The sequence below is a fragment of the Bos taurus genome, chromosome 25 (genome assembly GCF_002263795.3).
Source record: "Bos taurus isolate L1 Dominette 01449 registration number 42190680 breed Hereford chromosome 25, ARS-UCD2.0, whole genome shotgun sequence".
Classification (NCBI taxonomy): Eukaryota; Metazoa; Chordata; class Mammalia; order Artiodactyla; family Bovidae; genus Bos; species Bos taurus.
In genome coordinates this window covers 1,187,257-1,215,125 of record NC_037352.1, presented here as the reverse complement: position 1 = coordinate 1,215,125, position 27,869 = coordinate 1,187,257, and the positions used below count along the sequence as shown (strand labels likewise).

Here is a 27,869-nt window from a genome sequence, read left to right as displayed (position 1 = left end):
TGGGGGACTCGACGCCACCCCTGTGGATGAGCAGACTCAAGTAAATTTTTACAACCCTGGTGAGAGCTGGGAGGAGAGAAGCAGGGCTGGAGGGCAGCAGTGGGCCCAGCCACTATGGGGGATCGGCTGAAACTAGAAAAGAGTAAACCCACAGCCGTTTCAGTGGGATGAACATAGGCTGACATTGGAATTACACGGTCTGGACCTTGGCACCTCTCCCAAACGTGTGGAACATCAGTGGGCAGGCACACTGAGCTCCGGCTCTCTCTTCCTAGGCTGACAATAGCCCCGATTCAAAAATCTGCTTCTACGACGTGGATATGGACACAGTGACCATCCTCGACCTCAAGACAGGACAGATAGATCAGAGAGAGACATTGTCCATTAATGGGCAGGAGACAAAGAAGTAAGCCTGTGGTTTGGGAGGACTTTGTTGAAAAAAGATGTTGAAAATGCTCAGTTACTTGTTGGCTTTGAGCCAGTTTGTTGCTAAGTTTTCTTCATACTTGGAAGAGCTCAGTGATCATGAGCAATGGGGACCAGAGGTGAAACAGAAGCCCGCTCCCCTGGGCCGTCGCAGGGATTTGAGTCTAATCTGACTCCTCGGTTCTGAGGTTCTGGAGTCATGGGCCAGGAACTTGAGCTTCCAAAAGGGCTGCAACGCGAGTGCCCATGGGCAGCCCCAGGTCTCGGGGTACAGAGGGCCATCAGCGTCCCTGCCGGTCTTTCTTCAGGGCCTTGGTGTACCGCGCATGCGGTTCTCTTTCTTTTTCAGGAGCCAGGCCCTGGAGGATGAGAGGCTGACAGACCTCGTGCCCGTCAGCCACTTCTGGGATCAGAGCGAGCCCCGGCTGTTCGTGTGCGAAGCCGTGCGCGAGGTGCCCGGCGCCCCACCACAGCCCGCGGACAGGAACGCGCTGGCCGAGGCCAGTGCGGGCCCCTTGCCCCTCGCCCCTCGCGCGGTCACCTGTGTGTTTGGACAGCAGGCAGGGCAGGCTCTGTCTTCCAATGTGGTCCCTGGGGAAGTCGTAGGGAACGGGTTCCGGGGAGCCAGTCTCCACCCCCAGGACGTCAGTGGACACCTCTCCCCTCTGGGTCGCCATCGAGAGCTGGCCCCACCCTCTGTCACGTGCCATTTTCTCTTGGGAATCAGAGTCTCCCTTGATCTGGGCGCGTCCTGTGGGTCCGGTTACGAAGGTCCCCTCAGTCATTCCCCAATCAGTGGGCCCCCAGCCTCGGTCACTGCCCTCCCCTTTCACCACCCTGCTCCCCTCTCTGCAGGGTCTTCCTCCCCAACACTCCAACGCCAGTGACTCCGAGCCCCATCCCCTCATTGGGCCCAGACTCCACCGCTTTCCAGTGTCCTATTTTACAGGACACCCAATGATCCCATACAAAGCCCTCTTGACCCTCTTGCATGCGTGACCTACCTTGTTCTACAGGGGTTGTGCATAGGGTCCTCGGCAGGGAGAGTGGGGTTATGTGAGAGCCAGCCTGTCGGCTGCTCTACATTCTCTGTGTTTTATGTAAACTTCCTGGCAATGTCGGACAAGTAGGGTGAGACAAGAACCAGGAAAGTTGCTATCGAACTGAGACAGGACACGTCCCTCCGCAGGCAGACGTGGTGGTCCTGTCCTTCTTCGTCTCAGAAGAGCACGGCTTCCTGTTGCAGGACAGCTTCCCCCGTCCCCCTGCCTTCCAGACGCTCCTGGGGATCCAGGTGCCCCACTACTACTTCACGAGAAAGGTGGGCCCTGCGGGCGCGGCCATATCCTCGGGCCCTTCTCCTCCCCGGGGGCTCCCATTACACAAAGCGTGTGCCCTGAGCTGTCCCCTGAGATCCCGGGATCCAAGGTTGCCGTCTGTGTGGGGACGGTCGAGGGCGGGCAGGTGGGCAGCAGCTCCACTGAAGGGTCTCCCTCCTGGCTCCCCCAAAAGCACTGGGCCCTTCCACCTTTCTGTCTTTTTTTAAAAAAGTCTAGCTGCTTTTTTAGAAGTTTCTATTCCTATATTTGCTCAGTTGTGTCTGACTTTTCTCTAGGCCAGAATACTGGGTAGCCATTCCCTTTTCCAGGAGATCTTCCCCACCCAGGATTGAACCCAGGTCTCCTGCATTGCAGGCGGATTGTTTACCAGCTGAGCCACCAGGGAAGCTCAGCCAGTAAACAATCTCACTGCAGTGCGGGAGACCAGGGTTCAATCCTGGGTGGGGAAGATCCCCTACAGAAGGAAATGGCAACCCACTCCAGTATTCTTGCCTGGAGAATTCCATGCACAGAGGAGCCTCACAGGCCGCAGTTCACGGGGTCACAAGAGTTGGACATGACTTATCGACTGACTTATTCCCATATTCACTGTAGGAAATTCAGGAACTGCAAATGAGGAAATAAAGACCAGAGGTGATACAAATCTCCATGGTTGCAGCCCCCAGAGGTGCCACTGGGGACAGCTAGGGAGAGGTTCCGTCTGTAGCCTGCATGTGTGCGTCACATACACTGTCCCTTCCTCCAGGGGATCGACCCAGGGATCAAACCTGGGTCTCCTGCATTGCAGTCAGACTCTTTACCAGTTGAGCCAACAGGGACGCCCCGTTACGTACTCACGTGTGTTTAAATTTCTGGTCAAATGGGGTCATTGTCAGCACTTGCCCCAGCCATTTTAGATGAGTTATTTGCCATCCCTGGGACATGGTCTCTGCATCTCCATGGTCCCGCCCAGGCCTGAAATTGGCATCCTTGGCCCTAAGGTCAGTGCTGATCAGGGGTGGGCACGTCTGTGATGGACGGCAGAGCTTCCAGCCCAGCTGAAACACCGGCTGAGCCACCTGTTCTCAGCCGGGCGCCCACAGCCCCCTGCACTGAGGGGCCTGTGCAGGCTGCAGCCCGTTACTCTGCCTTGGTCCTGTGGACGTGGGGTGCCACCTGAGTGGCTCCCCTGAGTTCTGCCGCTCCCCCTCCCCCAGCTCTGTGCTTCCTGCTGCTTTGCTTCTTCACTTGTTTCTTCACTGTCCTGTCAGAAGAACTAAAGTGTGCAGGCTTTTTCTTGGATTTTTTCTCTTTTTTTTTTGGCTTTTAGTTTAAGGTGACTTAAAATCAGGCCTCAACATGAGCTCTGTGTTTTCTGTGTTAGCAAGTATCCCTCTTGTAGCCAGACGTGGGAATGGACCAGGAGGCAGTGGTGCTGCACGTGCTTATAGCACCTCGTGCACGGGCACACGGTCAGACGCGACAGGAAGAGCTCTTTCTAGGAAGTTTACAGGCAGCTCATGGGTGGGGTTTTCACATGTTCATGGCTGTAGAGCCGCTGATGTCACTGCCTCAGCCGCAGGTCCCTGCATACCGACGCCTGCATCACCCACACTCTGAAGCTGGAGCCCCGTGCTCTGGTCCCTTCGAGGGCTTGCAGCCGTGTGATGCTTTTGCCAAGAGCATTGCTAAATGTGGGGTCTGTGCAGAGGGTCCCCTGGGGAGAGGCCCGGGGCATGCACTGGCTTCACAGGGACCCACAGATAGACTGCGCCCTTTGTCATCCAGCCAGGAGAAGCTAATCTGGAGGACCAGCTGGACTCCGGGTCCCAGTGCATCCCCCAGGCAGTGGGCAGGAGGCCCCTGCGGGACTTCGTAGGGCTGGAGGACTGCGACAAGCCCACGCGGGACGCCATGATCAACTTCAGCTTTTTCCTGACCATCGGGGACATGGATGAGGCCTTCAGGTCCATCAAGCTCATCAAAAGGTGAGGGGCCGCTCGCGGGGGGGCAGGGGGCGGTGGGGGCGGTCACCGTCGCTGAGTCTGCTTGGTGTGTGTGGTGTCTCACGGGTTCAAGGAGATGCTGGTGGAAACCGGGACGCGAATGGCATCCGGCTGGACTCATGGTGCTCAGAGCCTCAGGGGCTGCGATTCAGTTGTCTGGATTTATTTTACTGTCTGTACACTTCCTAGTCGAAAATTCTGCCGTCACTAAATATTTATAGTACCTGTCTCTCTGGGAATAATTGCACCACCCAGAAAAGGTTTTGATAGTAAACCCTCAAAACGGCAGGCAAAATGCAATTAAAATCGCTCCAAGAGAAGTTGTCCGTCAAGGGTTGTGTATAAGCGACTTTTTCTCTGTTCCTGGGGGAGCTTCTCAAGAGCATCTGACAGTTTAATCACAAAGGGTAGAAAAACTGTTGAAGGATGGAAGTCAGGTGGAGGGAGAGGACGGGAGTTAAGCGCCCCCCCATCCTGTCTGCAGAGACGGGTCTGTAACCGGGTCAGACTCTGGTCATCGTGGTCTAGAGCAGAGAGTCTTTTCCCCACATCCCCTGGGTGGGCGAGAGGCCCTTGGTCGGGGAGTGCAGAGTGGCTGGCGGCACTTGCCGTTTGATAGACGCTCCACCACAGACCACACGTGACCACTGGGCCGCTGCAGTGTGTCGTCGTGTGCGGAACGCTGCCAAGGCTGGACCCTGAGCTGCTGAAGAGGAGGGGCGGCCCCCGAGTGTGCCCCCGGCCCGAGCTGCGCTGACACTCTGTCAGGCTAGGTGTGCTTTGAAGCTGTCCTCCCTTGCTTTGTATTTACCTAAAGCAACAGAGCGACCCATCCCTCCCTCTGACTAAAGAAATTCCTGGGGCAGCATGGCCTTTGAGCCCCAGGCTGGTCACCGCTCATTGTGGGGAAGGGTGCGGCAGCCAAGCTAAACCTTTTTTAGCATTCTTAGAGGGCCGGCCCTGTGGGGAGGCAGCAGAGGACTTAGCACAGATGCCTCCCCGCCCCCGCCTGGCTTCCTGGGCGGCACGATACCAGCAGCGCTTCCCGCCGCCAGGGGGCGCAGCACCCGCGGGCCTCACAGATGTGGGCGGGTAGCCGCCGGCCTGAGGGTGCTTGCTGGTGTGAACCCCTGAGCTGCTGGTGCTCAGCGCGGGGAGTCGGGGCTCCAGCCCAACTGCTGGGTCCGGGGCTGTTGGCGCCAAGCTGGGGCTGGGACGGAGGTCTGAAGCCACCAGTGGCGGGGTCCCGGCTCTGTGCATTGAAGACTCTGCTAGGGGAAGAAGCAAAGCAACCTCTGAATTGTTTGAAGCCAATAGACGTCTCTCTTACTTGCCAACCTGGATGTGCTATCATGCAGCCGGAGCTCAGGAGCCGTAGGGACGGGGACTTGTGAGTGGAGGCGTGAGTGAGGCATGAGTGACCCCCAGCCACGCTGCCTGGCACCTTCTCTGATGGTCAGCCTACAAAACTACAGGACTGGCCCGATTCTTCACCACGTGGCAGTGTAGCAGATAAAACACAAGCTTTAAGCCATGGTGAGAGGTTGGCATTTTATTTTAACTTAGAAGGATAATCAGGAGTAAATGGATCTCATTTACACAATGCTGTCGTAAAGCCGTGACCATCTGACTGTGAATTCTGAGTCCCTGGAGGGAGGTCCGTGCATTTCGCAAACTCTCCCCGTGTTCTGTTTTATCAGAGTAGTTAGGACCCAGGACGCCCCTCTCAGCAGATGCTGAATAAATTAACGTGGGCCAGGGCAGAGTGCAAGACCGTGCAGGAGCGTGACGCGGGCCGCGGGGAGGGCGCGGATGCCATGTGGTCAAGCCCCGTGTCCGTGGATAACATGGTCAATGCGTGTGGTGTGTGTGCTCGAGTGGACAGCAGTGCCCTGCTCCCCAGAAGGTCCTGGGGTGGAGGGGTTCACCCTCAGCACGGCGACTCCACATAGTCGTTGTCCAGCCCGCGGCGAAAGCGTGCGGTCAGGGAGCGGCTGATGACGATCACGCGAGGGGCTGTGCAGTCCTCCCGCCGGTGCAGGACGTTCCAGATGAGCATGGCGGCGGCCAGGGTGGCCAGCAGGCAGGCACCGATGTTCAGGTAGCATGACCAGGACAGGCTGGTGTAGGGCCCGATGCGGTAGAACGTTACCAGCCCGATGACCAGGACAAAACCTGCAGACGAAGTCCGGGGTGAGGCAGCCGCTGGAGGGCCCCACTCCCCGCCCGGCCTCCTCCGCCAACCCTGTCCTGTGGGCCAGGAGCCCAGCCCCGCCCCACTCCCTGCCTCGGGGTCGGCTGTGTTCAACGGGGCCCGTGGGTCTGGTGGGGCGTCTGTCCCAGCCAGGCCCAGTCTTGGGGCTCAGGTGGGTCCTGAGCCCTGGAAGGTGTCTGGTCTCGGCCGCCCCCCCCTCCAGCAGAGGGGACGCTGACACCCGCTTCCTCACCCCAAACAGCCCAGCAGGGACTCCACGTGAGGTCCGCCAGGCCTGTAAATGCCTTATTCATTCAAAGTGAAGGAAAACACGTGTTTCCTATGTTGTACCTGGAAGAGCTCAGACCGGTGTGTGACTTAGTTGAATTCCCATCCTTAAGAGTTCTCTTATTCCTGGCACACCGAGCAGGCAGGGGGCCTGGGAGCTGGGCTCCAGGCGTCTCCTCTGCCCTCTGAGCAGCTGCAGGTGGTCCTAGAGCATGCCCACCCCGTCCCGTCCCCCTCATCCCTGTCTCTCTTCAAATGATGCCGGGCCCCGGGGGTGGGCGTCCAGGACTGTGCACAGCGCCCTGTGCGGCCTCGCTCCCCTCTGTCAGCTGTTCGTGTAGGCCCGTCATCACTGAGAGACGTGGTTCAGTCTCTCAGGGCTCCACAGACTTATCTTTTGGTTCCTACGATAAGAAGACTGGGATTTTACACCCAGGGTCTGTGGGCTAAGCCAACAGGCACTGGCGCTGGGGAGAGTTCAGGTCTGAGTCTGGGCCGGAAGCCCTGGTGGCTAGAATAGGGGTAGAGGCAGTGGTCCTGCTCAGGAAGCTGTCCGGAGCCCGCCCCTCCTCCCAGCCCTGGGTCATCAGCCCCCAACCAGGCAGCCCTGGCAACCCCTCTGCTGTGCCGACCAGGCTGAGTCTGTTTCTAAGGAACCGAACGTGCCTGATGAGAACAAAGGCCCTCAGGGACCTGGAGTGTCCAGATGGGACTCCCCACCCTTCCCAGACCGTCTCGGCCCCTGCCCTGGGCCCTGGCCAGCCGAGCCCTCCGAGTCCCTGTGCCGTGACATCCGCACTCTGCTCCTGCCAGACCACCCCCCCCCGCCCACTTTCCTTGGGAAACCAGGCCACGCACGAGCCGGGGTGGCCCCGGGGCGGAGGGCCGTCGCAGTGGTGCCCGCGCTGAGTTCTAATAGCCACATCCTGACTGGGTGTCGGGCGCAGGCTGAGCTTTTCTCGAAGCACAAGCGTTATGGTCTTGCCTTCCCTGCGCCTTCCAGAAAGTCTGGCTCAAGTGTCTGTGCTGCGTCGGTCACGTGCTCGGCTGCAGTGGCGCTGACCAAGCCCTGTGCTCATTCTCCATGGTATTTGGTGGATCTTGTTACACCTGACGCTTGTCCATGCTCCCTTTCTGTTAGAAATAACGGGTTCTGTTGGTCATGCACACTGGCGGCAAGAAATCCTGGGCGCTTCTGTGCCCACCAGGACAGACGGCCGCGCCCGCTGTCTCGTGCGGCCTGTTCTGCGTTCATGACGGGAGGGGTTCGGGCCTGTGTTCTGTGAAACGAAGGCGGAAGCGCTCTGCATCCCCTCCTTGTCACAGTGTCTGGGCGCTTGTTGGGCCTTCTGTCAACAGGACTCAGAAAGCGGGGGATGGGGTGGGGGGCAAGTCAGCACGCCAGCCGAGTCGGGGGAGGGGGAGCAGGGCGGAGGACTCCCCCGGCCCCTCCCTCCACGGTGCTCAGAGCCTGTTGCCCCGTCTTAGGGAAGCTTCATCCGGTTTGTACGTGTTACACAAGATCTGTTATGTGGTGGTGCCCATCCCCAGGGCGTGGGCCAAAGCACTGGGCCAGTCCGACGTGGGTGGCTTTGCGTCACTGATGGACAGAGGACCTTGAATTCATAAGTGGAGGCTTGTGAGTCGTGAGACCCCGACCTGGACAGGCCCTGGCTGAGACCAGGGCAGGGCATGCTGATGGAGTGTACACATGGCCCGGGGACCCGAGACCCACTCCCAGGACACGCCTGAGTAAGACCCTGCTTGTCACAGATCGCAGGAAACATGACTGTGACCCAAGCCAGCAGCGTCTGAAACGCGGTCATCAGACACAGAGCGCTGGGTGCGGGCCGCGGGTGCCCAGCTCCAGTGCTTGCATCAGACGGGCTCAGCTGATGGGCAGCAACCACCGACAGGCCGGGGCAGGGAACACAGGCTTCCCAGTGTCACGCGTGTGTCTTCAGCAGCACATGCGTGTCTCCTGAGCCCTGTCTATGTAAGGTTCACAAGAGGACGTTTAGAAGGTTCTGGAAGTGCAGCTAACCTTTCCTTCTTCCACTAACGGGTGCCTCCTGGAGCGCGTCACAGCTCTGGGGACGTGAATCCCCACAGCTGCACAGTTGCCCCGCGGAGGCCATAGAGGACACATGTCATCCCCGCTAGCGTCTACCGCCCTAGGGAGTTGACCAGGCCTCGTGTACGCTGCCCTCCCCCACTTTCCTGGTGCTGCGCCCTGTGTCCATCAGCTGGGGGCAGGCTGCCTCCGGTCCTCCTGTCCTGGCCCCTCAGCACACAGCTGGGCATCACCACCCCTTGATCCAGGCCCCCCCAAGGTGCGGCGCCCACCACGCAGCATTTAGGACGAGGGGCTGGGCGTCTGATACCAGGACCCTGGGAGTCTCCAGTGCTGAGAGGGCGCTGAAGAGCACATCCTCTGTTTTGGAGGGAAATAGGACAGGTGGTCGGAGAAGGCAATGGCACCCCACACCAGCAGTCTTGCCTGGAAAATCCCATGGACGGAGGAGCCTGGTGGGCCACAGTCCATGGGGTCACTAAGAGTCGGAGACATCTGAGCGACTTCACTTTCACTTTTCACTTTCCTGCATTGGAGAAGGAAATGGCAACCCACTCCAGTGTTCTTGCCTGGAGAATCCCAGGGACGGGGGAGCCTGGTGGGCTGCCGTCTATGGGGTCGCACAGAGTCGGACACGACTGAAGCGACTTAGCAGCAGCAGGACAGGTGGTTACTCTGTAGCCATTTTACTCAGCTTATCACTTCTGTGCAAGTACACAGGAGATGTTCTTATGTTACCAGAAGAAAGCAGTGTGAACTGGCATGTGAATAGACAGCTCTGCACACACAGCTGCAAGAGGTGGGGGCCAGGTGAGCACAGTCTCTCAGAGGGACGCTTGTCAGTGACCAGAGCAGGCTGAGCCTCGCCTCTCTTGCGCTTTGTCTTGAGCAGCGTTCTCTGCCGTCTTGAGCAGCGTTCTCTGCCGTCCAGAGTGAGCTGTGCGGGTGGGTTTCCAGCAGGACGGCACTCATCCGCGTCCGCCCTCGGCCAGCAGGGGCAGTGTGGCTGAGCAGACTTGGTTGCGGCAAGGACCGCGATGCACCACGTGTGGGCAGTGAAAAGCCACAGGGACATGAAGAGTTGGCAGCTGCTGCACAGGCAATGTGCACATCCTCCTGAAAGCAAACTGGCCTTTTACTTTGACGAGGTTCTGAAGCCAGGCCATCCGTCTCTCTCAGCCCGGGTTGAGGGCCCCCTGCTCCTGAGCGTCTCCGGAGCCTTTTCCGTGATGTCAGGGAAGCAAGTCTAAGGGGAGAGTTGCAGTAAACCCACGTGGAATTGATTCCGTCCTCACGAGCTTATGTTCCAAAGCAAACAGCCCCTTCCTGTGGGCCTGTGGCTGGGGCAGCATGGTTCAGGCACCCTCTCCTCTCTTCCTTCCTGTGGGCTTCCTTGGGCTCCGCCAGCTGTCACAGGCATCCTCCGGAGTGGCCATCCAGCCCACGCGGAGGTGCGGATGGAAACTGTGGGGCTGAGCCCTGAACTCTCACGGGCGCCTGCCACGGGCCACGGGCAGCACCAGCTGAGGCCCCGCATGTGGGGCCCTGAGGCTCAGCCACAGGCGGGCTTCCACGCCGTGGGCAGCAGAGGGTGTGGACAGGTGCTGCCCCCCCACCCCCGCCAACCCGGGAGAGTCTGGGAAAGGACACGGTCACAGGAGCAGCGGGGCAGGAGACAGGAAAGCGAGCCGTCCAGCCTGAGCCAGGCGCTCGGACAGCACAGAAAGGGGTCCGCTGGTGCAAGGAGGTCCCTTCCAGCTCAGATGCCAGGGCAGCCACCACGTGTCACCCGGCTGAGCTTTGGTGACAGTAAAGTCAGCCTCCTCCTCAGGTGTAGGGTAAGCGGCCCTTAGCGTGTTGGTAAGTTTTTCAACAACAAAAAAAAATCTCAGGATTTGCAGAAGTGGAGAGAGGAGCCCAGCAGACATGAAGCCCACACGGTCTGCGTAAATGCTGCTCTCGACCCCTGCGGGGTCTGAAGGGCTCGTGTCTGAGGAGGGGCCGGCCAGGCGGCATTGGCAGATGGCTGCCACGTGGCGCCTGCTCCCCCCGCCCCTGTGCACAGCACTTTCACACAGGCATGTTCAACTCATGCGTGGCGGTGGACTAAGGGACGGCGAGGAGTTTTTTCAACTTTAGGGTAAATGAAAATCACACTTGGAAGATTCTGTAAAGAATTGGAAACCCTCTCGTGTGGCCTGAGTGCAGTAGAGCACAGCAGGCGAAATTGCTGGCGGTCGCTCTCTCCTGGGGTCCTCCCTGGCATCTGAGACGGGGTCTCTTGGACTTGCATCCCTGATCGAGGGGGAGCAGGCCGGGCATCCTGTGCCCAGGGGACCAGTGCCCAAAGCAGCTGTGGGACCACCGGGAGAGCCACAGGCCGCCTCCTGCTGGGGTGTTGCTCTCTGGTGGATCCCCGTGCTCCTGCCTCCCGGGGAGCCACGCTCCCCTGCTTCCACGAGCACCTTCTCTCCCCCGCCCACCCTCTGGCCCTGCAGTGGGGACTCAAGGTTCCCTTGCATAACAGGTACCAGCAGGCATTTCCCCCTCCTGGGACAGGATATCCTGGCGCCCTTCAGTCTCTCTCTGACTGTTTAAAACAGACCAGAGCACAGGAAAAAACCTAACTCTAAAATTAGCCGCGTGATAGAAGAAAGCCCCAGCGCTGTGCTCTGTACTGTTTGTCAATGAAACAGTCTAAACAGGGCCAAGTGCATTTCCTCTCTGGGCACAGCAGCCCCGCGGGGGGTGACAGTCGGACGCGGGGCGGGGGCAGGGACCGTGACAGGGAGCTGGCCTGCGGAGGCAGGGCCACATACCGGACCGCGGAAGGGCTGCAGGTGCCCTGCGGGCTCCTGGCTTTTTCCATCGGCCTCTGCTGGCCTGACGGGTTTGGGCAGAGCCTGGTCCTGCCTCCCAGGGGCGGTGCTGGCCTGGGGATGCCCAGGAGGGCAGTGCGCGCCCCCCATGCCCATCGCTGCAGGACAGTGTGGTTTTAGTTAATGGGGGAGGGCTCCCCCGCTTCGATTTTTTTGTGTGTTACTTGGAAACAATACAGTTTTGTTCTGAAACAAGAGTTTGCAGGAAGTAAGATGTCAGGTTTAACACCAAACCCACAATACGTTTTCCAGTAACTCCAAATAAGTGTGTCAGGGACATTTCTTCCGAGGGGCAGTGTCACACTAGGTCCTCCTGCAGGGAGGAGTCCCTTTCTGAGTCAAGAGCTGTTACTGGTATTCCTTTAACACCACTCGAATGTGTCTTTAATCCAGCTTTTCCAATCACATTTTCAGAATCTCCCACTTCCTTCCTGAAGGGATGAAATTCCAGATGACCCCTCGTGGGGGAAGGGAGGTCTCAGCAAGGCGCGGAACCACAGCACCGAGCTCAGCAGGGCAGCCCGTGGAACGGTCCTGGAGGAGGGAGGGGGCGGCGGTCCCAGGCCCCAGAATCGCCCTGGGCAGGGTGGGCATCACCCCGGTGGCTTTGCCCCGTTCGCGGGTGACCGCAGGGGCGGACGCAGCCCTGTTTTCCTGACACCTACTGTGCGCCCTCCTGGGCCTCGTGGCGCCCCGGGCTGCCTGGCCCCAGGGAAGTGACCGGCGAGGGCTGCGCCGCCCTGTGAATAGGGCCTGTTTCCGAGTCCCACCCGGCACTTCCCAGCATGAGTGCTGCCAGCTGTCAGCCGCGTTCTGGAAACTGCGCTTCTCCAGGAAGTGGGGAGGGGGCCGGGATCCATCGTCCCCCGTGATTCACTCACACTTCCTGTCCCCCAACAGGGCTGGACTGCAGCCTCACCGCTGGGCGCTGCTTTTCCCCCGAGCCGGATGCCTGGCCCCCCTGTCCTGTCGGCCACCCACCTGCCCTTCCCCATGGGCAGCAGGAACCTGAAAGCCCAGGGTCCCATGATGGTTAAACCTGGGCCAGCAAGACAGGTGGGGGGCGGGGTGGGGGGACCTCAGCACAGACGTCCCCCCCACCCCTACTCCTGGGGCACACAGGTGGGCGGCTTCGGAGCTTCCTGGCCACTGTACAGCCTCCCTCGCCAGGCCCATTCATCACCTGTAGGGCCGCTGTTCTTGTCCTCGGACGCTGGCAGTGGCCAGGCCCTGCCCCACCTGCATCATCCCCAGAGCAAGGTGGCTTCTGGACTGTTCACTGAGGGCCTGCGGCCTTACCCCTTTCCCCAGCGTCGCCCCAACCACGCTCGTCTGACCCCAGCCGAGCCCAACCTCAAGCCTATAGATGGCCAGCTGGGAACCACATGTGTGCCCAGAACTCCCTGCCTGCTGACTGTTAGCCAGGAAGAACGCGGGGCTCAGAAGGGCACCCGCCTCTGTCCACGTGCCCACATGGCCATGGCAGGCTGTGGCAGCCTCGCGGGAGGAGCGTGAACCCAGGCCGCCTGCCACCCGGGCTGCAGAGAGGCAAAGAAACAGCAGGTGCCGGAGACTTTGAAAAGCCAAGCGAGTCACCCGAGTGTCTAGTGTGGGCACCTCGCCTTAGATGGCGGGAAGGGCCCGGAGGCCTCGGGCAGACAGACACTAACCTCTCAGATTGCACTGCAGCCCCCACCCCCACACCGTATGTATTTCTGTCTGGCTGCTGCCTACAGTGACGGGTGGGGCGGAAGGGTGAGCTGCGGGGGCCGCTGTGACTTTAGAAGCCACAGCTGACCTGCCGCCTCACCGAGTACTTACTTGCCAACTGGAATGCGGCAGCCATGGCCTCCTCCCAGCACTGGGCATCGGGCGACAGGAGGGGCAGGCCCGTCAGCCCCAACACGAAGGTGAGCTGGCCGGCCGCCAGTGCCGCCGTGGCAACCAGGTTGCAGGCTCGCATCATGTCAAACTGCACTGCGGGGCGGGAGGGACGGGAGCAGCGGTCAGCGCGGTTGGCACTGGCCAGGCTGCTTAGGCCGGGCTCCCTGCCCACCTGGGGCTCCTCCCTCTGTCTCCCTAAGTCTCATAACCCCCTCCCCAGCCCCACCCACCTGCACCCCGGACCCCAGACCCTGAACGAGACCCACAGGACGTGCATATGGGGCAGCCTGGGGCTCGGACCATAGAGGAGGGGGCTGGGGGGTGTCGAGAGGCCCATCGGGAGATACCGTCCCACCCGCGTGCTAGACGGCAGAGCCCTCAGCTGTGAAGTCTGCCCCTTCCCTGTGGTCCTTCCAGGGTGTAAAAGCCCCCTGCGCTGGGGCCTTGGGTGCAGGGCACTGTGGGCCAGCGGCGTTCTCCGTTAGCGTGTGTGGTCAGCTATGCCGCTTCCCACCAGAGGATCACTCCTCCTGCCCAGGGGCCTTGGGAGGCTTGCCCCCGGCCCCTCTCCTGCCTTGCAGAGCTCGAGGAGTCTCGCCTTCCCAGGTCCCAGGCCTGTGCCATGCGGCTGCTCAGGGCTGCGGGCACCCCAGGCTCTGGACAGACATGGGAGCAGCCCTGGGGGTGGGCGGGTGGACTGGTGCCCAGCACCGAGGGCCTAGAAGCACTCCCAGACAGGTGGATGGACGGACGGACAGACAGATGGCTCCTCTGCCTGACGCTCTAGCCTGCAGCTCTTGGGTCCCTGCCTCACTGTCCTGGGTTCTGTAGTCATCAGAGCGACCACAGGATGTGGCTGCGGTCTCTGGGAACCCTGACCTTTAAAGCGAGGAGCCGGAGAGCTCAGGGCAGGCCCCGGGAGCCCGAAGTCCCAACGCAGGCTCAGGTCCCTGGCCTCCCCACAAGGGGCGGCAGGGCAGCAGATCTCGTGACCTGTGGGAACCCTCCTGGCTGCTCACGAGGGCTTCCTGGGTCCCCTGACCGCACACAGGAGCGGGAGGCCACATGGGTCCCCCGTCAGCACGGGGCTCGGCCACTCGCCGGCTTTCCCGGGGAGGCTGCTCATCGCACTCTTCCTGCCTTTTCACCTGGACTTTCCAACCACGTTTACCCTTCAAACAACTTTATCCTACGGGAAGGCTCTGCTACTCTAAGAGATCACGAGTTTGGAGGTAGAGGTGGAGACAAGGGCTGTCGAGGGTGATGGATGCTCAGAGTACGAGTGTGGGGTCCACCTGAACCCAGGAAAGTCCTTCTGGTCCCGGGGCTCAGCCTCAGACGCGCGCAGACTGGCCGGCCGTGCCAGGAGCATCCATGCTGCAGGGTGCGGGTCCCGGCGCAGCGAGGCCCTGAGCCTCCCCCCGCCCCGGCGTGAGCAGGGCCTCCTGAGTCAGCGGGGGCCGAGGGGACTGAGGCGCGGACTCGCCCCTCGGCCTCGCCACCCCCAGCCACCCGGGTGGATGAGTCCCACCGGCGTCCTCTGAGCCCAGGCGTTTGGCAAGTCTTCACAGTTGCTGCGCGCGCAGCCTGGGCAGTGGCTCTGGGTTTGGAGGAGCCGTGAAAGTGAAGCTTGAGACCGGACATGCGTTTATTCATGTCCCCTCTGGTTCAGGGAAAGGACAGGATTGTGTCAGGGCCTGACAGAGTGTCCAACACATGGAGAGATGGAAAGCGGCAGAGAGAACGGGGATCCGAAAGCAAGACCGATTCCCCCCCACACACCCCCGCCTGATCAGTATTGAAAGTCAGGGCCGCAGCACGTGCTCAGCCAGTGATGTAGGGAGGGGCCCTGTGCTCTAGGACGGGACCGACGTGACGGGGGTGGCTGGGGGCTTGACCCAGCACTCGGGACACCCTGACCGAAGCTTGCCCCTCGGGGGATGGCAGAGTTGGCCCCACGCGCCTAGCAGCTCTGGCTGGGGTCCGCAGGCATTGCCAGGACGCAGGCACAGAGCCAGCGGGAGGGTGGCTGCTGTTCCCCAAGGGCTGCCCTCGGCACCTATGTGGAGTCTGGGACCTCCAGGTCAGCCTGGCTCTGGATGGAGTGGCACAGGGCCCAGGGTGTCCGAACGGAGATGATATCACGGTCAAGGCTGCCCCCTTCTCCTGTTCCTGGCTCAGCAGGAGGCTGGACCATCGGGCAAAGCCTGGGCTGGGGTTTTGCTGGGAGCTGCTGATTGGATTGGCGGGGACAGGCCCAGAAAAACACCAGAAGCCCCCGCCTCTGGGCCTCAGGGCGGCAGCGCTGTGCCGCAGGGAGCTGCTGAGAAGGGTGTCAGCGCCTCTTCCTGGTGGCAGCTCACGCGTCAGCAGCTACACTGACTGCCCCCTTCTTTGGGGAAAATATCCAATGCTCAGGGTGTCGTTAAGGGCCGGCTGCTGCAAGTGCTCAGTAGTGGAGGAGGGCGTTCTAAGAGCTGTTGAGGGGCCTCTCAGGCGGCGCCCAGCTAGGACAGCACGTGAGGGCAGCCGAGCGGCTGCTCAGGACTCAGGGCGGGGCAGCCATGGGGGTCCAGAGCAGGCTGCGGCCTGGCTTAGCAAGGGGGCGGCTGGGGGTGCCTGGAGCGGGCACCTGCGTGGTGGTGTTAAGGGCTGTGGCAGGCGGCCTGAGCCCTGGGAGGCAGGGGAGCCTGTAGGAGAGCACAGGGCCCCTGGGGGTCGGGGAGGCGTGGCCTGCACCAAGCCCACGCTGGAGCCCTGGTCCCTGACTCTCACTGCCCCTCAGCACAGATCCAGAACCCAGAGGGGACCCCCCCCGACCGGCAGGTCCCGGATCCCCAAGTTCAGAGGACCTGCCAGCGTCCCGCAGGCCCTGGTCTGAGAGCTCATGGGACAGGCCAACTCCTCCAGGCTCTGCCCACATTAAGGGAGGCTGTGGCCCACTGCTTATGAAGGGCGGGGGGCTGGCAGGCAGGCCCCTCCCCATGGGACACCCCGCCGGCTGTGCAGTGAGGGCTCTACTTGCAGAGACGGGGAGGCGTCCCCTCAGGGGCTCGCGGGGACCCTGCACCTCCCGCAGCCTCCATCTCTGCCTGCCAAGTGGAGACAACAGCCTCCAGCCAGCTCCCAAGGGGGCCCAGCAGGGCCCAGTTCCGGGGGCCCAGCCGGCTGGGGGCAGTCAGGCCTGTGCCGGCCAAAGCCCTGCTGGAGCTGCATTCTCCCAGGAAGAGAGTTGCCTTCAGAAGGGGGAGGAGGTCTGTGCGTCGGGGCCCGTCCGCAGCTGTCACGGGCTGTCCCCAGCCCGGGTGGCGGCCTTTCCCGTCGGCCGCCGGGAACCCTGGGTCCGCACACTTGGTGTCAGGCGTCTTCATGTGCCTGGACCTTCCCTCGCAAATGCTCAAACCCAATCCCGCTTTCAAAGTCAAGTTCCCACCTTCCAGACCCCGTGCCGGACGTGACCAACCAGACAGGACCGCTGGGGGCAGTAGGGGCAGCCAGGGCCCTGGGCTCCTCCCCGCCCTCCACAGGCCTCAGTCTGCCAGTCTGTCCTGGGTCACCCACCTCCAGCCAGCCCCCCGAGGGTCTCCCTCAGCTCTGCCCACAGCCCGAAGGACCCTGACGACTGTGGAACGAAGTCCAACCCAGCCGCGTGTTTTACGCTCCTTGTTTATTTCACTCATTAGCAATCTTTATTTTCCACCAGGAAAAACGCACTTTCCTTGCTTCGATTACTGTATCCGTCCCCCAGCTATGCATAATGGCAGAGAAAAGCGCCCTCCTGCACTGGAAGAATTCTGTCCCAAAAGGGCCAGTGCAGGTTGGACATGGAGCCTGGCACCCGGGTCCCCAGGAGCTCCTCTCTGCCGGCGTGCCCCACGCACGGCCAGCCACTCTAAAGGAGGCAGTGACACAAGCCGACTTACGTTTGACGGTGCCTCGCGACTCCTGGAAGCCGGCTGCCTCGGAGCCCCAGCCCAGAGCCTCGCAGTCGCGCACGTCGGCTGGCCCCGGCCTGGCCCCCGGGCCGGGCGCCCCCCGGGGCCGCTCCACCAGCCAGCAGGCCCACCAGAGCCCCACGCTGCGCCTCCGGCCATCCTCCAGCGTCTGGTACACCCAGTTGGGAGTGAAGGCCGCCGCGTTGTTGAGGACGAGAGAGACCAGGGCCACCAGTACGGCCGTGGCCACAACTTTCCTGACGGTCATCGCGGCCGTGGTGGCGTCTCGCGTCGTGGAGAGAGTCCCAGCCGCGGTTGGTCAGCGTGTCAGCGGGGCTGGCTAGAGGACATCCCCACTCATGCTCGGCGGCGGCGGGAAGGCCCAGGCGGCAGGTGCGGGGGCGCCCGCCTCGCGGGCCCCTTACCCGGCCTCCTGCACCTGGAGCAGCGCCAGGCCTGCGCTGAGGCCAGGGCCTCCCATCCCGGGGGGCACACAGGGGCAGCAGCGAGAGCCCCGAGTCCTGAGTGCGCCGTCTTCCTAGGGGGCGGAGGCCGCAGCGAGCAGAAAACCACAGGCAGGCAAGGCGGGAGAGCACGGGGCCGGCCACTCTGGGGACCAGCGTGGGGCGGGCGCAGAGCCGGCGGCGGGGAGCAGCGAGCAGCGGGTGGCGGGTCTGAGCCCCTGCCGGCGCCTCTGCCGCGGAGCAGCTGGGCCTGGAGAGCAGACGGCAGAGGAGGCGCGTGTGTGTGTGAGTGTGCCTCGCGCCTGCGTCTTCCCCGTCTCTGGCAGGGAGGAAATGGTTGTTTTTGAGGCTGTTTTTGGAGAGCCGGAGGGCGTAGCCAACTGCAACAAATAGCGGCCAGACGCCCACAGGATGTGTTTCCTGATGGGAAAGGCAGGGGCCTCTTCGGGAGGCCTCCGCGACCCTCCCCCGCACCCCACCTTCCCTGGGAGTTACGCGCGCCCGCCCACCGCCCTCGGGCCGCTGTCTGTCTGGCCCTGGCGGGTGGCGTGGGTGGGGGCCAATCATCCACTCTGGGCACAGGGCGTCCCCCCGCCATCAACTGCTCCCCTCTCACATGGGTGCACACCACAGACAGGCTGGTGTGCTGGGGGCCCCGGACGCCCCCCCTCCCAGCCAAGACCCTCACCCACACTCAGAGACCCCCCTCCCAGAGCAGGCCGTCGTCCATGTGCAGAAGAGGGTTGTGGGTGAGCTGAGCACCCAGCAAAGCCCGAGTGAGGGCCGGGCCGCGTCTGCTGCCAACACTGACAGGCCCAAGCGGTCTGCCGGTCCCACGGGGGGCGCCCTGTCCTGCACCCCGTAAACCGTCAGCCTGCTGGGCTCTCAGACCCTCATCCGGCCCACCTTCCCGTGCTGACTCCCAGCGGGCCGGGTCAGCCCCCGAAGGCCCCGCCCACTCTGGGTCCGCCTTGCAGGGGCCAAGTTTACATTCCTGAGAGGCAGGGGCCGTCAACTCCCAGCAGATTTTTACCTCTTCTGGGTTTTTCCCACCAGGGCTCACAGCAGACATACTCACTGAGTTCTCACCACTTTCCTCCTTCCGGGGCCAGAGGCGAGGCTGACCTCTGCTCCACCGGCCATGCCGTGTCTGGGAGATGCTGGCAGTCCTACATCTTCCTCACACCATCAGCTCAGAAGACCCTGCGGAGGGGCGCCCCTCCAAGGGGGCCGCGGGCTGGGGTCGCTGCACACACGGTGCAGTCACTCACCTCAGAAGGAGGTTTTCCCGACAACCTCTGGCAGCAGAGCGTTGCCTTCGCTCCTTACTTACATCGCTCTTCCTGAGCCAGTCTTCACGTGCTCTCTTCTGCTGGACAGCAGGCAGTGGTTTCAGGAATAGCAGTCCTTGCTCTGTCTTCCCGGGCTGGGCAGGCGCAGGCCAGGTCACCCGCCTGGGCTCCTGTGGGCCAGCGGGCCGGCGCCTTCCCAGCCCCCAGCCTCGGGCGGAGGGGACAGCTGGGACGAGGCTGGGGGCTGGCCTAGGAGCAGACCTGAGTCAGGAGTGACCTCGCCCTCCGAGGGTCCCCTCGTCCTTCGAGCACTGCCCCCCGCGAGCAGGGCCCTCAGCACCCCCGAGGCCTCCCTGCTCCTGCGCACGGACTCACAGGAGCATAACCTTAGAGCAGGGACGCATGGCAGAAGTGCAATGCCATGTGTGCCGCTGGGCAGCCGTGAAGCTGTCGTCCACCATGGCCCCATCCACCGGGGTCTCCACAGGGCAGCCCAGGAGGAGGGGCCTCAGCGGGTCCCAGGAACTTTTGCGGGGCCTGGGCTTATCGGAGAGTCGGCTGCTGGGAGCCTGTCTGCCCCTTATGTTGAGGGTACAGTCCACACGCGGGCCCGGGCAGCAGGGAGTTTGCACTGTCAGACGGGCATTGGGCGGGTGTCCATGTGGCCTGTCCGTCGGGTGTGCGGACCCGTCAGAGTGGCCAGCGTGCTGGGATGGCACTTCCCACGGGCTTTTCCCAGCCCGGCTTGGTAGTGGGGTAGGCCCACCAGCTGCTCACGTCCCAGGAGTTACTGATCTGTGCTCCTCAGGGCCGTGGGGTCTTCTGGGCATGGAGCACCCTCCCTCCCATCAGCCTCATTTCTCGTTTCTTGGGGAGGCCCGACCTGCTGGGGTGGGAGGGAGAGAGATGCCAGAAATCTCCGAAAGAGGAAGACCCCCGCCCCGAGCCTGTACCGGGGGGTCAGAGGGCAGCTCTGCAGGCCGGCCCCAGGGACCTTCACCACCTTCCCTCATCCCCCAGTCCCCCGCCGACCCAGGGGCTCTGTGGGAGGACGCTGGGCCACTAGGAGCCCAGCCTGGGATGGAGGTGCTGGTTGTGGGGGGCTAGGTGTGCTCTGAGGGGCATGGCGGGGCTGGAAGCCTGTGCAGGACACCCCTAGTCTTCGTGAGAGGGTGGCAGAGGGGAGCCTGGGCGAGGGGCAGGGTCCCAGCTGCGGACCGGGCTACAGGGCTGTCATCGCGTCCTCCTCGGGAGGGCCTGTGGGCCCCAGCTTGCTGGGCCGCTCTGTGGGTGAAGCTGTGGGGCTCGCACGTGGCCTCCTCCTTGGGGACCATGTGCCTGGCCAGGTCCCTGCGTTACCTGGCACGGGGGGCGGCCGCTCACCAAGCCCCGTGTCCTCCACCACAGCCAGGCCGTCTGGGAGAACATGGCACGCATGTGCGTGAAGACTCAGCGGCTGGACGTGGCCAGGGTGTGCCTGGGGCACATGGGCCACGCCCGGGGGGCCCGAGCGCTGCGCGAGGCCCAGCGGGAGCCGGAGCCGGAGGCCAGGGTGGCCATGCTGGCCGTGCAGTTGGGCATGCTGGTGAGTGGCACGCCCCTCATGCGGGCCCATTTCCCGCCCATGCGGGCTTATCTGGGTCATTGGCTCACAGGAAGCAGAAAACCCCTCGGGCAAGCTGAGGCCATAACGAGGGGTGGGGTGAGGGAGTGGACACCCCCGGTTCTGACGGGATCCATCAGCCCCTCGGTGATGGGGGTGTCAGACTCCAGCTGACAGGCTGGCCGCCCGCACCCCAGAGTGCCCGCACCCCCCTGTTGCCGCAGGAGGACGCAGAGCAGCTCTACAGGAGGTGTGGGCGCTACGACCTCCTCAACCGCCTGCTGCAGGCCTCAGGCCAGTGGCAGAGGGCCATCGAGGTGGCCGAGCGCCACGACCGCATGCACCTGCGCACCACCTACTACAACTACGCCCGGCACCTGGAGGCCAGCGGGGACTGCAGCCCGGCCCTCAGCTAGTGAGCCGCCCCAAGTGTCTGAGTTTCTCTGGGGAGGGGCCGGGCCAGCACCGCTGCAGGGGATGCCCGAGCCCTGTGGCTCTAGGGGGAGAGCCGGGCTCGGCCAGCTGTGTGCATGGGCCTGGGCCCCCACCAGACAGTGTGCTGGTGGGGCCCGCAGTCGGGAGCACGGCCGCAGAGCTGCAGGCGGGAAGCGAGGTGCCATCCGTCCTCGGGTCCTCAGGGCTGAACCTGGGCAGGGGTGAGTGACGCCGTCTCTGCTCCCGCAGCTACGAGAAGTCGGACACGCACCGCTTCGAGGTGCCGCGGATGCTGGTGGAGGACCTGCAGGCTCTGGGGCTGTACGTCAACAAGATGAAGGACAAGTGAGTGCCAGCCCGCGGGGCCTCCCGCTGGAGCCTTCTGTGCGACGGCATGGAGCGTCCCAGCCCCTCCAGGCTGGACCCCAGGCCTCCCCGGGACCTCACCCAGGCTCGGCCGCCCAGCATCCCATCTCCCGGCTGCTGTGGGCCGGGGCAAGGGCCTGAGGAGAGGTGTGGCTCCGCAGGACGCTGTGGCGGTGGTGGGCCCAGTACCTGGAGAGCCAGGCCAAGATGGACGCGGCGCTGCACTACTACGAGCTGGCCCAGGACTACTTCTCCCTGGTCCGCATCCACTGCTTCCAGGGCAACATCCAGCGGGTGGGTGCCCCGACCGGGTTGGGTCGGGCCGGGGGACACGGGGTGGGAGTGCCGAGGGAGGGGGCTGGGTGCTCCAGGGGAGGGGGCCTGCTGCAGCGGGGCGGGCTGGACGTGCGGCCACTGTCCCTGGTGTCTCTAGGCCGCCGAGATAGCCAGCGAGACTGGGAACTGGGCGGCCTCCTACCACCTGGCCCGGCAGTACGAGAGCCAGAACGAGGTGCGGCAGGCCGTGCACTTCTACACGCGTGCCCAGGCCTTCAACAACGCCATCCGCCTGTGCAAGGTGGGCGCCCCTGCTTCCGCTCCAGGGTCCCATTCCAGGGGAGACCCTCCCGCCAGGCGGTCCCCTCCACGTCTGTGCCCCCACAGGAGCACGGCCTGGACGACCAGCTCATGAACCTGGCCCTGCTGAGCTCCCCCGAGGACATGCTGGAGGCCGCGCGCTACTACGAGGAGAGGGGCGAGCAGATGGACCGGGCCGTCATGCTGTACCACAAGGTGAGGCCGCCCCGCCTGGCCCAGCCCCGCCTGGCAGCGCCCAAATGGCACACTCAGAGCCCCGCTGTCCACAGGCCGGCCACTTCTCCAAGGCCCTGGAGCTGGCCTTTGCCACCCAGCAGTTTGCAGCCCTGCAGCTGGTGGCAGAGGACCTGGATGAAAAGTCGGATCCCGTCCTCCTGGCCCGTTGCTCTGACTTCTTCCTGGAGCACGGTCAGTGCGAGAAGGCCGTGGAGCTGCTGCTGGCCGCCAAGAAGGTACGGCTGCAGACATGGGCCTGCTCCCCAGGAGGGCCGGGCAGCTGTGCTGGGGTGCAGGCCCCTCTGTGAGAGACTCACCGCTCTTTCCCAGTGCACGTACCACGGAAGTCCCGCCGGGGGCTCCTGGGTGTGCAGCTCAGGGCTGTCCGCAGGGCCTCTCATCCCCAGGACTCTGTCCCCCTCAGCTCAGCACACGCCCCCCTTTCTTGTCTCCCTGTGTCTGACAGCACACTCACACACAGGAGTGGCGTGTGCACAAGGCCCGCAACAGCAGGCCTGCCATCTGCATCTGGGCAGCACGCCTGCCAGGCTGCCTGTGCAGCCTCCGCAGGGGGTATCCCTGCCCAGGTCACACTGCACTTTCTTTCCAAGAATCTTTCTCAAGTGAAAAATAGAAAATTTTTCTTAAGAAAAAAGTAATTAAACCTCCTACTCTGAAAACTTGAATTGAGAAAGAAAATTGATCTGTGGTCTCTTCTTCCATGACGAATATACCTTCCTTCCTAGCGGCGTTTCCTTGGCTCTTCTAGAGTGTCTGCAGGGAGAGATGGTCCCCTGCCCTACCCTGGCCACGTGCTCCCCCAACCCAGGGTGGGGTTGGGGATGCCCCCCTCCCGCCCGCCCACCCACCCGAAGCTGACCACCCCTCCTCTGTGTCTGTGGCCCCCAGTATCAGGAAGCACTGCAGCTGTGCCTGGAGCAGAACCTGACCATCACCGAGGAGATGGCTGAGAAGATGACGGTGCCCAAGGACTGCAAGGAGCTGTCCGAGGAGGCCCGGCGGGTGCTGCTGGAGCAGATCGCCAGCTGCTGCATGCGCCAGGGCAGCTACCACCTGGCCACCAAGAAGTACACGCAGGCAGGGGACAGGCTGAAGGTGAGCATGGTAGGCTCCTGCTCACGTCCCGCAGGGCGAGTTTCCTGGGCTGGGCTCCGGGGGCGCCCGCAAGGCCCTTGCAGCCCAGAGCTCCCTCGTCCTAAAGCTGTGCCTGTTGCGTCGGGTGGGCGCTCCGTCCGTGTGCCTGGAGGGGCCCAGCCCGGCTCTCTCTCTGTCCAGGCCATGAGGGCGCTGCTCAAGTCTGGGGACACGGAGAAGATCGTGTTCTTCGCGGGCGTCTCGCGGCAGAAGGAGATCTATGTCATGGCGGCTAACTACCTGCAGTCCCTGGACTGGCGGAAGGACCCCGAGGTCATGAAGAGCATCATCAGCTTCTACACCAAGGGCCGTGCGCTGGACCTTCTGGCCGGCTTCTACGATGCCTGCGCCCAGGTGCCGCCCCGCTCCCCAGCCCGGGCCCGGGGGTGGGGTGGGGGGGAAGGCAGGGCGGGGCGCTGGTCCCATGCTGGTCCTGATGCTGCCTCCTGCAGGTGGAGGTCGACGAGTACCAGAACTACGACAAGGCACATGGGGCGCTGACCGAGGCCTACAAGTGCCTGTCCAAGGCCAAGGCCAGGAGCCCACTGGACCAGGAGGCCAGGCTGGCGCAGCTGCAGAGCAGGATGACGCTGGTGAAGCGCTTCATGCAGGCGCGCAGGTGCGGCCGTGGGGCTCACAACGCCCGCAGGGTGCCCTCTCCCTTGGAGCTCGCTGCACAGTGGGCACGGCACTGGCAGGCGCACTCTGCAGCCCCAGGCACGGTGTCAGGGCCCCTCTGGTTCCCGCAGAACTGGGCCAGTTCTAGGAAGGTCGCTCCAGAGATAGCCCAAAACGTCTGAGGGAGGCAGGTGTGCTCCGGGAGGCTGTACCTGCAGGGAGCCTGCGGCCCGCTCTGATGCGCAGGGGCTCCAGCCCCCAGTTCCGGCGCGGGTCTGGGGTGGAGGCCCGCTGTTGCCAGACCTGGACATGTCCAGGACCCCAGTTCTTATTTACTGGCTGCTCGTGCAGCACTTCCGAGACCCTCGTGTGGGCCCTGAGCTCGGCTTCTGACTAAATAGAAGCACTTTCCTTACCTGAGAGCAGGCTCTCCGAAGAGGAGCCCCAGGCTGTTCTGAAGCTGTTTACAGAGCTGGGCTCCTTGGAGGGCACTCCCGGCTCCGTGTGCAGGTTCAGGAACCTCGGGGTGGCAGGAGGGAATGGGCACAGTCCTGGACAGGTGCCCGGACAGACTGGAGGACGGGCCTGCGGGGCTTGCAGGGCCTCCTGGTGCCCCTCACCCAAACTCACTGGGAACCGCTGAGCTCCTGGCACCACTGTGCTGGCCTTTCCCCGGGGGGCCCTGCGTGACCACCTCCCGGGTCAGCGCACTCTCTCCAGGCCCTTGGCCTCCGACCCAGGCCCCCCACCCCAGGCAGGGCCAGGTGTGAACAGGCCAGTGCCCTCCAGAGTCCAATGAGGCCCTGCGAGCAGCCAGCACGTTTTGTTAAATTACTGAGTTTATGACGTGACTCACCAACAAATTCACGGACCTCATGGGATTGCCTTCACAAAAGCTGCGCCCTCCAGGCCGAAAGCCTGCCCTGACCCCTGACACACAGCCCTCGCGGGGCTGGGGCTCAGGCTGTCCGTGCCCCCAGCAGGACCTACACGGAGGACCCCAAGGGGTCGGTCCGGCAGTGCCAGCTGCTCCTGGAAGAGCCGCACCTGGACAGCGGCGTCCGTGTCGGGGACGTCTACGGCTTCCTGGTGGAGCGCCACGTGCACTCGGGAGACCTGCAGACGGTGAGGCCTGGGCGGGGTCGTGCCTGCAGGTGCGGCGGGGCTTGGCTCCCTGCGGCTCCGCGTCGGTTTTGATTTTTCAGTCTTTTAAAAAAATATTTACTTGGCTGTGCTGGGTCCTAGTTGAGGCATGTTGGGTTTGGTTCCCTAACCAGGGGTCGAACCCAGGCCCCCTGCGCTGGGAGTGTGCAGTCAGTCGCTGGACCACCAGGAAAGTCCCTTCCTTTCCTACCTTTCTTATTTTGAAATACTTTAAAAATGGGAAGTTACAAGAATAATAGAACCCCAATTACCCTTTACCAGATTGATGAGTTTTAAAATATCTTGTCATATTTATTTATTCACTCTATGTTTTAAGATTTATATTTTACACACAAAATGAGTATTTCCTGAGCCATTCAAGAGGCACAGAGTCCTTTCCTGCCCCTCACCCCTCAGTCTGCTTGTACTCGGGGTACCCAGCTCCTAGAGCTCCTGAGGGAATTTGTACAGTAAGATGGATGTCAGGTCCTTAGGTGCCAGATGGAGCGTGTAGGTGGACTTCTGGCCTCAGAGCACTCTTTCTGGAAGGCTCTTGATCATTCAGTTTAATAGAACAGTTCTCAAGCATTTTGATCTTGGGACCCCTTTACATTGGGAAACTTACAACTCAAAGAGCTTTTGTTTATGTGGGTTATGTCTACCAATACTTACCGTATTAGAGAATAATAAATTTATAAAATATTTGTTAATTTACTTAATCATGAAAAACCCACAATATGGTAACACAGATGACATTTTCGTTTAAAATAACAGCAATTTCCAAAACGAAGACCTTTATGAGAAAAGTAGCTTTGTTGTACATTTTTGCAAGTCTCTTTAATGCCTGATTTCTGCATTCTATGTGACAAAACAGGTTGTTTGAACTGAAATATGAGACCTGTGATGAAGACCCAGCTCACACCAGCATGCAGGCGAGAAGGGGCGGGCCTTCCCGCACCTCGCCGGGTGTCCGTGGGTCTGTCTCCTCACCACACTCCTCAGGCGGAGACCAGGCCTTGCTTTTCGTACTTGTTAGCTTAGAACCCGTTGGTCTGTCTTGGATCTTGTACACACACGTGATTTTATCACATCACAGTGGTCATTTGGAAAATACTGGTTCACTGGATTGTGCAAACGTGAACACAGTTCATTACACATTGGAGAAATCCGCTGGCCGACGTCACAGGGCCCTCATCTGGAAAGTCCCAGTGCAGGACGGCTCGCCACGGCCTCGATGCAGGCGGGTGCACAGTGTGTCTCACGGTGGTGGTCACGCCCCGTCTGCAGGCCCCTCTCCCCCACGAACGCCCACGCTTCCCCCCCAGTCTCGAGGGGTCTGTCCTCTTATTGGTGAGCATGGCCTGGACAAATCCCCATCGGACCTGAGTGCTGCTGTGTCCTCTCCATCTGTGGGGGCCCCTTGCACCCCCCATCTGGACCCGTTTTGTGTGGGTGTACTGGCCCTGGCACAGCCGATCCCTTTTTCAGAATTTTTCCTGTTTGCACTGGCGCAGCTGCTTTGCTGTTGCTGCAGGTTGACCGAGACCAGGTTGACAGCCCTGCTGTCGCTCCGTCTGCACTTGTGCCCCCGGTGGGTCTGGACCGCCTCTCCTCCCTCCGTCTCGCGTGTGTCTTCTCTCTCTTTGGAGTGTAGTCGCTCCACACTGCTGCGTGGTGCCTGCTGTGCAGCGAAGCACACCAGCCACGCAGACACTCGCGTCCCTCCTTTGGGTTCCGCCCCTGCGGCCCCCGCAGCGCACCTTGCTCTCCCAGTCTCCTTTCTGTGCGGCTCTCTCCTCTGCCTTCCTGTGTATGAGATGTGTTTACCGCACAGTCCTCAGCTCCCGGCTTAAGTCCCGGTGTTTCTGTTGGTTGAGTCTTCTCTATTGTGGTTCGTATTTTCCTGCTGCTTTGCAGGCCTGGTGATTATTTATTGGATTCTAGACACTGTAACGGAGAAGGCAATGGCACCCCACTCCAGTACTCTTGCCTGGCAAATCCCATGGACAGAGGAGCCTGGTGGGCCGCAGTCCATGGGGTCGTTAGGAGTCAGACATGACTGAGCGACTTCACTTTCACTTTTCACTTTCATGCATTGGAGAAGGAAATGGTAACCCACTCCAGTGTTCTTGCCTGGAGAATCCCAGGGACGGGGGAGCCTGGTGGGCTGCCATCTCTGGGGCCGCACAGAGTCGGACACGACTGAAACGACTTAGCAGCAGCAGCAGCAGCAGACACTATAAATGTTTTAGGTTGTCAAGTGATGATGTCTTTGTCTATGTGTGTGTGTCTGTGTCCCTGTGTGTGTCTATTTTTTTTTTACATTATTTATTTATCTTTGGTCATGCTGGGTCTTCGCTACTGCGCTCAGGCTTTCTGTGGCTGCAGCAAACAGCAGCTACTCCCTGCTAAGGTGCATAGGCTTCTCGTTGCAGAGCACAGGCTCTAGGACACGCGGGCCTCAGGAGTTGCGGCGCGTGGGCACTAGAGCACAGGCTCGATAGATGTGCTGCACGGGCTTAGCTGCCCTGTGGCTCGTGGGGTCTTCCCAGACCAGGGATTGAACCCGTTCACTGGCATGCGCGTTCTCATCCACTGAGCCACGGAAGCCCTGAGTGTGTGTTTAGACACCATTGAGCTTTCTTCTGAGATGAGTGTTACTTGAAAACAGTTTGATCCTTTTGAAACTGTATTTGGGAAAGCTATAATTTATTTTTCATCCAAATATTTTTTTCTGCCGTATTCTTTTCAGCCCATCTACACTGCATGCAATGTCAGGGTCCAGCAGAGGCCAGGACCTGGGCTCCAGGGCTCCCTTGTTCCTCGAGTACCGGCTGCCATGTGGACGCAGTTCTGGTTCTGGTTCTGGCTCTTTCAACCACAGGGTGTGGCTTCTGTGTGCCTCTCACGTTCCCTAGCGCCCGGGACTCGGGCCTCCCCAAGGCAGTGGTTACAAGCAGAACTCACCCAAGCGT

At 61.8% G+C, this 27,869-nt stretch overlaps 2 protein-coding genes across 8 annotated transcripts in view; one reads left to right on the top strand and one right to left on the bottom strand.

Annotated features, from left to right (window-relative positions):
* IFT140 (intraflagellar transport 140) overlaps positions 1 to 27,869 on the top strand; it is a 58,233-nt gene that overhangs the window by 27,466 nt on the left and 2,898 nt on the right. For 6 of the 7 annotated variants that reach the window (XM_002697913.6, XM_015460243.3, XM_015460242.3 and 3 more), the window contains exons 16-30: positions 276 to 406; positions 776 to 926; positions 1,616 to 1,747; positions 3,534 to 3,733; positions 20,169 to 20,346; positions 20,589 to 20,779; positions 21,049 to 21,144; positions 21,327 to 21,459; positions 21,599 to 21,742; positions 21,829 to 21,957; positions 22,032 to 22,214; positions 22,888 to 23,094; positions 23,275 to 23,487; positions 23,586 to 23,752; positions 24,735 to 24,876. In XM_002697913.6, coding sequence (XP_002697959.3) covers positions 276 to 406; positions 776 to 926; positions 1,616 to 1,747; positions 3,534 to 3,733; positions 20,169 to 20,346; positions 20,589 to 20,779; positions 21,049 to 21,144; positions 21,327 to 21,459; positions 21,599 to 21,742; positions 21,829 to 21,957; positions 22,032 to 22,214; positions 22,888 to 23,094; positions 23,275 to 23,487; positions 23,586 to 23,752; positions 24,735 to 24,876 — 2,397 coding nt within the window. The remainder of the gene's footprint in view (positions 1 to 275; positions 407 to 775; positions 927 to 1,615; positions 1,748 to 3,533; positions 3,734 to 20,168; positions 20,347 to 20,588; positions 20,780 to 21,048; positions 21,145 to 21,326; positions 21,460 to 21,598; positions 21,743 to 21,828; positions 21,958 to 22,031; positions 22,215 to 22,887; positions 23,095 to 23,274; positions 23,488 to 23,585; positions 23,753 to 24,734; positions 24,877 to 27,869) is intronic. The other variant, XM_015460244.3, reaches the window with a different exon arrangement.
* On the bottom strand, positions 5,289 to 17,731 carry TMEM204 (transmembrane protein 204). The gene is given in 3 exon segments (NM_001076377.1): positions 5,289 to 5,926; positions 13,008 to 13,163; positions 16,994 to 17,731. Coding segments are annotated over 3 exon segments (681 nt in total). The 5' UTR covers positions 17,274 to 17,731; the 3' UTR covers positions 5,289 to 5,681.